We start from the raw sequence: 12,599 nt of genomic DNA, 5'->3' as shown, positions 1-12,599 counted from the left end.
CAGCTGAGATTTTACGCCTGGATTTGCAGAGTGGCTACAGAACGCTGTTTATTGTAGGTTATTCGTGTTCTTTCTCATCGTATAAGTCTTCATAATCATTAGAGCCATGTCATTGGGCATTTTAATAGCGGTTTTATTAGAGTAAACTTGTACTTTTTAATAAGACCTTGATGCACTATTGTAAATGTATTATATTCCAGGACTGTAAAAAGGATTACTTTGTCATGTTTTCCAATCATCAAAAAATGTTACATGTGGTTTCTTTCAAAATTCAGTTTGAATATTAGATGACATTTTCACCATGCCACAAAAAACATTTTTTTAATGTTACCAGACGCAAGTCTGCAGTATATCAAATACCCAATCTTGCTATTTTTTGCATTTGAGAATGATGAGTTGAATTAGTTTTTGAAATTGAATCTACGGAATGGAGGCCAACATCAGAGCGCTGCCAGGGAATAAGGCTGGCAAGTGGTCACCCTTTGATACCTACCCCTCCACTCTTCTTGTAAATCTGCCTCATATTTTGCATTAAGTACAAAGTTTGATTAATTCTACCCTTGCGCGCAAACTGCGAACAGTTTCTTTCCGTGGCTTTTAAATATTACTGCCACCAGATTAACTTTGTTTAAAGTCTGGTAAAAGCTACAATTCTGATTAAAGTTGAGGTTGCATTTGCCAGAGTAAGGTTTAGCTATAATTATTTTGTTCCCCTCTTCATGATCTTACCAAGTAAGCAAAAAAGCATTGGAGACGAGTTGTGTGACACGCAGGTTCATCCCGGATAGAAACGGGAAGGCTGATGATCCCCGATTATAAAGTTCTCATTGGCTGGTTCTTGATGGAGATTGTCCAGTGATAGGAAGACTTTGAAATGGAAATGTTCATCTGCGATGGACTCCTGGAGTTGATGACGTGCTGTTCTGCATGACTGACATTGTGGATACTAATCGCTTTTGCCTCGCACGGTCATAATTCTAAATTTCCTATTTGCCTGGAACTGATCAAAAATGTCCGATTTCACTGGCAGCTTTTGTAAAGAAAGGTAACAGTCTGGTGAATTAAAAGTATTTCTACACTTTTAACTTTTGAGTAAGATTGCGACTGTAACCGTGAGAAGATTGCGAGAGAAAGGAGGCTTATGCAGATTTTGCTTGTGGTAATTTTCAACACTACATTGTTCTCTTGTCATTGCAGCCATGACTCTAGAGGACATGACTATTTGATCAATGATATTTTGTAGGAAGGATTGTGTTACTGTGTTCTTTTTAAGCAGCTACTTGGAGACTTCTCAAACTCGTGTCAGTTGTCATCCAGAGGAAATATTATTACATTGGTAGAGAATGATTTGATCTTGCCCAAGACAATATGTGAACAACATGCTTTGTTCTTATTGCTTCTGCCTAACAAAATAGTTTTTATTGCTAAATATATGAAAAGAATAATAAAAATGTGTGAGGTACAGCTTAATTCATGTATCTGGGATAGTTTTATATAAAAGTTGTGTTCTGTTTGGTTTGCCCAATCTTGCAGTTCTGAGACATTATATTTTAGTATCTGATTCATATTGGGGAAAATGTGGCTGGCATTTCTACAGGAGACCATTAATTATCTCATGGTTGTGGCACAGCCAACTCTGACTTCTGTGCTTTGTATTGGTACATGGATGTTGGAGATGATCTGGAAGTTGATGCAAACACATCTGGCATCCAGCTGTCATTGGGCCAAAGGACCTGTTTCTATGCTGACTGACTCTATAACCTCTATAACCCATGGTGCATATTGGGTCTTGTCCATGAAACTGATGCGCTACGATGAGGAGGAATCTCTAGTCAGAGAGTGGTGGATCTGTGGGATTCATTATACAGATGGCTGTGGAGGCCGTGTCATTGGGTGTTTTTAAAACTGAGATAGATAGGTCTTTGTATGCATGTCAAAGGTGAGGGGAAAATGGATGTGCCATGATTGAATGGCGGAGTCGACTGAAGAAGGGTCTCGACCCAAAACGTCACCTATTCCTTCTCTCCAGAGATGCTGCCTGCCACACTGAGTTACTCCAGCATTTTGTGTCTAGAAACATAGACAATAGGTGCAGGAGTAGGCCATTCGGCCCTTTGTGCCAGCATCGCCATTCAATATGATCATGGCTGATCATCCACAATCAATACTCCGTTCCTGCTTTTTCCCCATATCCCTTGATTCCGTTAGCACTAAGAGCTAAACCTAACTCATCGGTGGACTTGACTCGATGGGCCAATTCTTCTCTTTGGTCTTGAGGTCTGATGCTTTCTGTATTCTGCATCATCCCCTTTGCTCCATCTGTGGTACTTGTGTTTGACTAATTAATTGTATTTAGTGTAGAATTAGCAGATTTGATTGGATATCATGCAAAACACAGCTTTTTTTCACAGTACCTCTGTACATGTGACAATAATAAACCTGAACATATTGTTTGTGTATCTATTTGATGATCAACTATATAAAAAATATTAAAAACAATTTGCATAATTTAGAAATATTTCAAAAGCCTTTGGGCAGAGAGCTATCAAGCGGCCAGTTACATTCTGGCACGGGATATTGGAATACGAGCCTCATGCTAAATTACTGCTTCCTTTTTCCTGGCAGTTTCATCGCTTAAAATTTTCCACTTTAAAGGCATAAAGTATGAATGCATCATCCAAGAAAATGCACAGTGGTGTCATTTTTAAAAATCTGGTAAAATTAGTCCGATCAAATGAATTAGCTTCACCAGTGTCCTTGTTGTTAAATGTGCCATTCCAAATATAGGCTGGTAAATTCAATTCTGGATTTTATTCCTTTGCTCGCCTTGTCTCACGTTAACAACTACGCGTGGCTGGGATTGACTTTATTGCCATTTGATTGAAGAATGGCCAGAAATTCTGAGTCATGGAATCATGGAGAGGTACAGCAGAGAATTGGTCCCTTATGGACCACCTCATCCATACAGTGATGCCTGTACACACTAATCCCATTCCCCTGCATCAAGCGTGTATCACTTTACTCTATCTGTGTCTCTGCCAAATGCCTTATAAATGTCTGGCAGTCATTTTCCTCTTGCCTGCTTTGGCAGACATTCACCACCCTGTGTGTGGGGAAAACTCATCCCTCAGATCTACTTTCTGTTTCTTTTCTCTCACCTTTAACCTGTATTCTCTAGTTGGAGATTCCCCTACCTTGGGAAAACATTCTGACTCTGCACCAATTTTGTGTTGGCTGCAATCTTACTAATTGTACATTCCCAAATTCCTTTTGATTTGTAATTGATAAATTATGAAGCAGTGTGCAGGCCATCTTTAGGCTCCTAAATAAACATATGCTCAGGCAACCGTACTCTGATGTCAGATTATTGAAGAGAAAGCATGAGTTTGTAAATGGTTAGTCCAAATCTCTTTTCTACCTAATGTACTTGAGTTTGACTTGATTGTATTTATGTACAGTATTATCTGATCTGTTTGGGCAGGCAGCAAAGCAAAGTTTTTCACTGTACCTCGGTACATGTGATAATAATAAGCCAACAGCTAAAACATCATATAATATTAGATGTTTAGCATACCCAATCAATAAAAAGCAGTAAACAAATGATTTGCACCAAGTACTCCACACTGTGATGCTCATCCTTTTAGCCAACTTTCCAAACAGCTTCACTTGAAGCGTGCAGACCAAGCCTCCTGCCGTGCCTGCTGCTGCTGCTGCTGCTGCTGCTGCTGCTGCTGCTGCTGCTGCTTCTCTCTCAGGTGGAAATATTTGAAGGGCATTGAAACTGAATCTTATTCATTAGGCACAGTCTGTTTTTCTTATTTATACTTTTACAACTATGTTCAGTTCATGTATTCACCACAGATATGGTGAGCAGAATGGCCCATTTCTGTGCTGTACATCTTATATGATTCGTGGAGTCTCTATATGTTGTTAACTAATTGTGTTTGAAGATATTGAGAACATTATTTGAGACATCCGTTGAGTGTTCTCCTTGTTTTTCTGTACCTGATTTAAAATGGAGTTCATCCATTCGGATTTGTACTTCCTTTTAGGTTATTGCAGTTTTTTTTTGTTTTTTTTTGGTCAGTCCCTCAATCAATTAGACAGTTGCTTGGTCTGTTTAGGAAAGAACTGCAGATCGAAGGTATACACAAAATGCTGGAGTGACTCAGCGGGACAGGCAGCATCTCTGGATAAAATTCTATAAAATATGAAATGTTCTCTACTCCCATCAGTAATAAACATCAGCTAATGCCGAGATGTTCACAACTCGGTGACATCACGCGCACTTCACAGCCACTCCAGTACACTAGTCACCGTAATGATATAGGAGTTATTTGGTCTGTAACTAGGCATTTCCTTTTTTAATATTGCACCCCTATTGAAATGTACGATATGTTTTGATGTCTGACAATCCAATGTTATTTTGACCATAAGCTCTGCAGATCTTTTCCTGTTGAACATGTACTTAGTCATCATGTAATTGAAAATGACAAGATCAAGAAAAGGTGATCATATGATTATGCTCTTGTTAGTTTCAGTTGTGGAATAATTGACCTTATGATCGTGTTGACCTACCATAAGAGGTTGTGAAATGTTCTAAGTATGTCTTTCTATTTTTTTAATTTTCCAAAGTCATGATGTGGAATTGAGTGCACTTTTGCCAGGTTGTCTGTGGTAAACGGCACTATTGCTTTGTCAGAAGTATATGTCGGTGTGGTCTATTCCTCAAGTTCACAAGATTCTCCTTTCATTATTTTCCCTTTGGCATAAACAAAAAAAAAAACTTGATGCTCTTCAAAACAAGAGTTTTACTATGCAGTATGTATACCTTTTAACTTCTCAGAAGTCATGGCATTTTTCAATGTGTATTCATACATCATAAAACAGGTCTGTAAGACATTTTCCACCGCACTGCATCTGTTAATAATTTTCTTTCTTAAGTATGTGTGCATCTTCAGATGGACATAAAAGGAATAACTTTAGTGTATAATAACCACAATACCTATTAAATGGGTGAAAAGTCAAGCAATGGCACTTGCAATTTAATTCAATTTCTCATCTGCTGAGTAATAGAGTAGTTGGATTCTCTTAAAAGGAAAACAAATTGGCTCTAAAATGCTTCAGAAGCTTTGAGATTTAAAGAAAAATGACTGCAACCAGTCACAGCTTTCCATTATTAAAGACAGCACAATATTATATCACAAGATCAGTGCAGAATTAAATCCACAATTAAGCATGAACATGGAAAAACCACAAATCAGCCGATTTACCAGGAGGTTTCCAGCTTTCATTCTTCCTCCATGAGTCAATGCCCTCAAGAGACAAGGTGCCGGGAGGAAACAATATGCAGTCTGTCTGCAGTTGCTGCTATTGCTATTGATGTCTCTAGCAAAAAGTTGTGTTGTGTGTGAAGCAAGGCTATTCCTTGCTGGACCACTGTCATAAAACCTCTTGATAATCTAGATATAAACAGCTTATTTTGGAATTACTTACTTTTGCTTCTAATAACTATCTAGAACAAAATTAACTCATTAGCTGCTGATTATCCAAGGACCGTAAATGCACTCTTGGCCTCCACAGCCTTCTGTGTCAATGAGTTCCACAGATTAACTACCCTCTGACTAAAGAAGTTCCTCCTCGCCTCCTTTCTAAAAGAGCGCCCTTTAAATCTGAGGCTATGACCTCTGGTCCAAGACTCTCCCACCAGTGGAAACATCCTTTCCACATCCACTCTATCTATGCCTTTCATTATTGTGTAAGTTTTGTAATTTTGTTTGTTTATTCCTAGAGCGCTCCTTGCAGGTGGGGGATTTTCCACATGGACGTATCGACAAGGTTATGACGTTAGTATTCCAGTTTTTAGTCCAATGTTGACAGAAGCCAATCTACCCGAGAAGATTCCAGGGTAAGAACAAACAAGGACATTGCTAGCTGTAAAATAGATGTTCATCCATTATTTGTCAGTGTTGGATACATGATTCTAATTTTGTTGGACAGTTTTGTCATCCATCTGTGTTTGTTTTGCTGCAAGTTTAAAATGTACGTTCTCATTCTAAATTATATTTAAAGTATAAAGAAGTGAAACACTTCCTCCTTCACAATAAAGCAAATTTGGCTTTGGTGAAGAGAACATTCCATAGTTACAATCCACTTAGCATGTATTTGAAAAAGAATAAAACTAATGTTAGTGAAATTGGTACCAGCTTGCAACGAAGATCTGTGAAACAACCTCCCATTATTTGGCTTGCATTGATTTCTGAAGACCTTAGATTATTGAAAGTCAGTTCCTTGAGTTTTACCTTTCTGTTGCTGTCATTTAAAATCGGCTAACAGTAGTTTAGTTTAGCGATTGTTTAGATATACTGTATAGCATGGAAACAGACGCTGTAGCCTACCGAGTCCACGCTGACCATCGATCTCCCATTCACACTGGTTCTTCGTAATCTTACTTTCTCACTCCCTGCTACTCAAGGCAATTTACAAAGGGCCAATTAACCTACAAACACCCATGTCCAAGCAGCTGCATTTGTTTGAATGGCTTATAAATCATGAATGAGCCATCGACTTTTCAGCTTCTCTCGGTCATGGGATGAGAAGGGCATGAATGTACTGTAAATTGACACAAAATGCTGGAGTAACAGGCAGCATCTCTGGAGAGAAGGAATGGGTGACGTTTTTGGTCGAGACCCTTCAGACCCAACCCAACATCGTTTCTATATTTGGTTTAAACCAGCATCTGCAGTTCCTTCCTGCACGATACTTTACTGTCTTCCCGTGCGCAGTTGCTAGGGTACAAAACGAGAATGTCCCCACATCCAGTGGCTAAGTTTGACCTTAAAGTGTCAATGAATGAAGAAGTATTTTACAAAGGTTCATAGTAGAAATTTGCATTGTCAATTTTTAAGCAAATCGCTTGTGGCCTCCCATTGTGAATTGGCAGCTATGTTCTTTAAGACAAGGTAAGCATTTGATTACTGAGGGCAGTTGCATGTAATTTTTTTTGTTGGGAAGATGAGTTGTGTTTTGCATCAACTAGTTGCTTTAAAACATTTACAGGCGAATTGAGGTAAAGTCAACTTCACTGGGATATTGTGGGCTGTAAATACTTGCAACACAATTTTTTTAAATGTTGACAATGAGATCGTATATTTTTAAAATATCTTTCAGTTACCGGATGTATTTTATCTTGTCGGCGCAAACTGCTATCCATTCGGAATACCGTTCTGAACTGGAGACAATAGAGACAGAACACAAGGATGCGCTCCTGATCCTAGACAAATGCACCAATTTGTCAGATGATGTTTCTTCCACATGGAAGCGCTGCCACAAAAATCAGGTCTTCGACTATCCACAGATTCTGCAGGTATGTTTGATGATTCTTTAAATTTCATTCATAGTTTTGAGATGGTTATTATTTCTCCAGATACTACTGCAAAAATATTCTACCTAGACTCATTAACCATGTTGAACTGTGTCTGTGGGACCATGAGGGGGAGAGGGGAGTTACAGGCACATTTGTACCAGCTGGTGCAACTTCCCACTTGATGCATTTTGACGTCCTTCTGGCCATTTTTAAGCAGGCAAATATTGGCACCACCCGAAGGGGGGAGAGTGGGCGGCACAGTGACGCCGCTGGTAGAGCTTCTGCCTCATATCGCCAGAGACCTGGGCTTGATCCTGACCTCCTGTGGTCTCTGAGTGGAGTCGGCATTTTCTTCCTGCGACCGCATGGGTTTCATTCGGGCGCTCAGCTTTCCTCCCGTGTCCCAAAAGTTGCCCCTAATGTATAGGAAGTAGATGCAAAAGAGGGATAACCAGTATGAATGGGTGATCGAAGGTCAGCATGGACCTGTTGGGCTGAAGGGCCTGCTTCCATGCTGTATCTCCAAACTAATAACCTCTTTCCTAATTGCTGAAGACGGGACAGTGGAGGTGCCGTTTAGTCCACCTTGTGACCCATGCATGCATGCATGGGGGGAGCAATTTGTAAGTTTAAGCGCCCTTTACGGGCGACTATTTGCATACCTTGCAGCAGTATGCAAGCAAAGAATTTCACTGTGACTTGACAAAGTATACATTGCTAGCATTGTAATAGGCAGACGGTGGCATATCTCCCATTGTAGGAGGTGAACTCATCCAGCAATGGCAGCAGAGGGAGTTGATTCCGGGGGAAATGTGGGGATGGTTTGATGGCAATTGTGTGCGGAACAAAGGTTAGAACCTGGTGTGAGCAGGTTTGTGAACAAAAGACAAAGCTGACTGCTAAAGAGCAAATAAAACAAGATTTCACCACCAGTGCGCCATGAGTCTATAATTCTACTTCAAATCTGTGCAATTGGTGGCAATTCCATGCCTCATTGGCAGCACCACAGCTTTCAAATCAAAACTTTGCTTCAGTTCCACTTCAGAGACTTGAGTGCAAATTGTACGTTGACCTCGTTGGTGCAGAACTATTCCACATCTGCTCTTCAGCTTTTGTCCACATGATTGTTTGCCTGCTTACAAGAGATGAGCAAAAAGAGTGGCAGCTAAATGTATGGAGAATGGAATGGATTACATCTTCACAACTTTCCAGATCTTGGATATGCACAATTCCAGTACTTGTTTTTTCATTCAAAACATCAACAGTTGTACTTTAATTTAGTTTAGAGAAACAGGCCCTTCGGCCCATCGGGTCCGCATCGGCCAGCGATTCCTGCACTCTAACACTACCCTATAGGGACAATTTTACAACCATACCAACCCAATTAACCTACAAACCTGTACATATTTGGAGTGTGGGAGGAAACTGAAGATCTTGGAGAAAATCCAAGTGCCGGGGGCTGCTGTCCCATCCTATGTCTTGGCAGTCTGAAGAAGGGTCTCGACCCGAAACGCCACTCAATTCCTTCCATCCAGAGATGCTGCCTGCCTGATCCGCTGAGTTACTCCAGCTTTTTGTGTCGATCTTCGGTGTAAACCAGCATCTGCAGTTCCTTCCTACCCATGTCTTGGATGAATGGCAGTTTTAATGGAATGAAAAAGAGCTGTGGTGAGATGGTGAATGATAATGTCCAATCACCATGATAGACAGCAATCTTACTCCAAGTTATACAAGATTCACTATTTCCCTGTGTACCCCTTCCATAAATTACTGAAGTGGCAACCTTTTCAACAACTTTTTGAACACAAGAAGTTAAAATGTGCTAACCAGATGGATAACATCATCATGTGAGGCAAATAAAACAGCAAATGAGAACAGGCAAGATTGCCGGTGTCAGTTGTGACAAGAAGCATCAGATCTAATTTTCCAATGGGTGGCCTTGGCCGAGGCAGCAGTTCATAGACTTCAAAAGGGGCATATTTCCTCATCCGTGTATTTATGTATTTAAAACAAAAAGCACAAATGGATCCAATTTCTGGGCAAGGATTAGTATCTTTCCGCCAATATCCCAGACTTCTCCATCACAGAGCTGCTTCAGCATATGGGCACCAGAACCAATGTATGTGTGCTTGAAGACTGGAGCACTGGAAGGATCAGTATTACTGATGGTCCTCATGAGGTGTCATGCCATCAGATTATTAATAGATAAAGTATGTTGGTTAGCATATTATAATTTGTATATACATTTTCTACTCTATATTTTGAAAACCACTTGGATGAAGTTCTGAGGCCAACAAGGGACTTCAATGACTATCGCCAAATGCAGCTGTGAAGTTCCTCTATATCAGAGCTGGCCAAGCCCTCAATGATGACTGCCAAATGTGAGCTTGCAGCAGTTAAACATGCCCTGTAAGCATTCATTACTTGTTTGATAGGTCATAGACACTACATCCTCTATCCTGTATAATCGGTACCTCCAACATTCACATCTTGTGGCTATGCTGTACATCATCCATGAGATACTCTGTTTCAATTCACCAAAGCTTTGACAACATGCTCACCAAACCTGTGACCTCTACGGTTTGGAAAATAAAGGATAGGTGATGCATCGGGCCAGCACTGTTTTTATTTCCTCTTCAACTGTCTGTCACATCAAGCTCGCTCCATGATATTCCTTCTTCATTGCTGGGTCATAACATTATCTCCATCTAACAAGCCATGGATATCTCAGTAATTCAAGATGGCAGCTCACCCCCACATCTCAAGATGACAATCGGAGATGGACACTAAATGGCAGTGCTTTTTGCTGCAATGTCAAGATCCCTTGAATGAATAGAAAAACAAAAGCAGATGTGCATTAAATTGTCTAACTCTGAACTCTTGAGTTCCCTCAAAGCTTAGTTGCCTTTTCTTTTCATCTAAGAAGATCCTTAAAACTTCTGATGAAACTTTGTTCACATGCATTATTTTCCTTTAACTTGGCGAGTTCACTTTGATTACACTACACAATGCTCTGGAACATAAGAACATACTAAAATGTGAGAATGTTGTTGAGACAATATTTTCTCCTTGTGTATTATTAAACTTTAAAGTATTTTTTTAAATTGCATCCTTCTCTGCAGGAGCATTATTCTGTAACGATTCATGAAAGTACATATTTGATATCTTGCTTTTCCAAAATTGGATGCATCCATCACAAGCTTATACATCCATTAATGTTACATTTAGAAGAAATTAACACATTTTGCAGTGCTTAAGTCAGTATTTTAGTCTGAGATTCAGGAAATTGAAAAACTTTGGTTAGAGAATAATCCAAGCATGTCATCCCTCTAATCTTTAGAAAAAAATCAGCCATTTAAAATGTCTTCTGTATCCATAATTAGATACATTTGAAATCCAGGAGACAAGGAACTGCAGATGTTGGTTTACCAATATAGGCACAAAGTGCTGGAGTATATCAGTGAGTCAGGCAGCATCTCCAGAGAACATTGATAGGTGATGTTTCGAGTCGGGACCCTTCAGAAATATTATTGGATGTTAATATAATTTTAATGAATCTTAAAGATTTAGACAAGACTTCAGAGATACAGCAAGGAAACAGGCTCTTTGGCCCACTGAGTTTGTGCCAACCAACGATCACTCATGCACTAACACTATCCTACACACTAGGGACAATTTACAATTTACAGAAGCCAATGAACCCATAAACCTGCACGTCTTTGGAGTGTGAGAGGAAACCGGAACACCCGGAGAAGACCCAACCTTCTCACAAGGAGAACGTACAAACTCCGTACTGCCAAGCACCTGTAGTCGGGATCTAACCCGGGTCTCTGGCGCTGTGAGGCAGCAACTCTACCGCTGCGTCACCGTGGCCACCCCGAAATTTTCACTTTTGTTTCCAAAAATAATGAAGTATTTTTCATCACATTGTGGCGTCACCTGATGGTCAGACCACACACTGTCGAACCCTCGTCAGTGGTTACGAGGACTGTCACATGACCTCATGGGTTAAGGGGAGTGTCCTGCTACGTCAGCAGATCTTACCTTGAGATCATCAGTCAACAGGTAGCTGGGCTTGAGGCAACACCTCGCTCAGCAGCAGCAGCAATGACTCAATATGTTAGTCCCAAACGCACATGTATGTCAAACGTTTCTCACCGAATAAAGTAACTGTTTGATCACAAAGTTTGGACTCGCTACAACATAATCATTTTAAAATAATTGTTTTTGAAAGAAGAGTGATGTTTATGTTGAAGTCACCTGGGGAATTCCCTGTGTTGGATTTGTACCATCAGCTGGAATGAGCCAAATGGCAGATGTTTCAGTTTTGTTTATTGTCACGTGTACCAAGGTACAGTGAAAACCCCTTTGTTGCGTGCTATACAAGATGTCCATAGCCAGAGTTTAATGTTTAGCACTTCCTAAGGTGCGACACTCCTGCAATAAGGAGTATCTCTCTAGATTATGCTATCATACCATTGAAAGAGAGTTGCACACCCAACTGATCAAAGGTGTTGAGAGGTGAATCAAGCTGTCAGTGTCCGATAGAAAATATGTGAAAAATCCCTTTGTGTCTCAGATGGAAGATTAGTTTTACGTATAGAAAAAAAACTTTCTAATGAAAGTGGTTCTTTTTGAGCTATGACAATCCATCACTCCAGCAATTGTGTTTTTAACAAAGATCATCGTATGATTTTTTTTTCATGCCAAGAATATGCTAGTTTTGGGGAGCAGAGAATGGAATATATCTGCATAACTTAGTGAGAAAACCGAGCCATTACACAGAGTGTGGTTGAATATAGAATCCTCGTGGAATTATTTTCTTTGTCATTTTATCATTTTAAAGATGTGGATGCCAACCAAACTAATTCTCTTTTATTGATGTGTAAAAGAGTAGAGAAGAAACGAGAGGTTTGCAGCCCGAGGTTGAAAAGGTTGTCATTACTTTAGATGATTCTGTTGTGAACTCTTCAAGAAACTATTGTTTGAAGAAGCTTATAACAACAGATGGAAAAGATTTGCTGTTGGGTGTCCAGATAAGGAGAAGCTCGGCATATGTTCAATCCCAAAGGTACTCCTACACATGGTGTTCAAAGGCCACTTAAATCAAAATACATACACAACTATCATGTCAACCTTCTTCATTACAGGGGGGGTGGGGTGGGGTGAGGGTATGTTGAAGGAAAAAATACACCACTCGGTCTCCAGATTTATGACACTACTTAGAAAACCT

At 40.0% G+C, this 12,599-nt stretch overlaps 1 protein-coding gene across 4 annotated transcripts in view; it reads left to right on the top strand.

Annotated features, from left to right (window-relative positions):
* Positions 1-12,599, top strand: part of ext2 (exostosin glycosyltransferase 2) — a 187,928-nt gene that overhangs the window by 111,177 nt on the left and 64,152 nt on the right. For all 4 annotated transcript variants that reach the window (XM_033038616.1, XM_033038613.1, XM_033038614.1 and 1 more), the window contains 2 exons: positions 5,792-5,908; positions 7,171-7,366. In XM_033038616.1, coding sequence (XP_032894507.1) covers positions 5,792-5,908; positions 7,171-7,366 — 313 coding nt within the window. The remainder of the gene's footprint in view (positions 1-5,791; positions 5,909-7,170; positions 7,367-12,599) is intronic.

Source organism: Amblyraja radiata, chromosome 20 (genome assembly GCF_010909765.2).
Source record: "Amblyraja radiata isolate CabotCenter1 chromosome 20, sAmbRad1.1.pri, whole genome shotgun sequence".
NCBI classification, from domain to species: domain Eukaryota; kingdom Metazoa; phylum Chordata; class Chondrichthyes; order Rajiformes; family Rajidae; genus Amblyraja; species Amblyraja radiata.
This window is presented reverse-complemented; position numbering and strand designations above follow the sequence as displayed.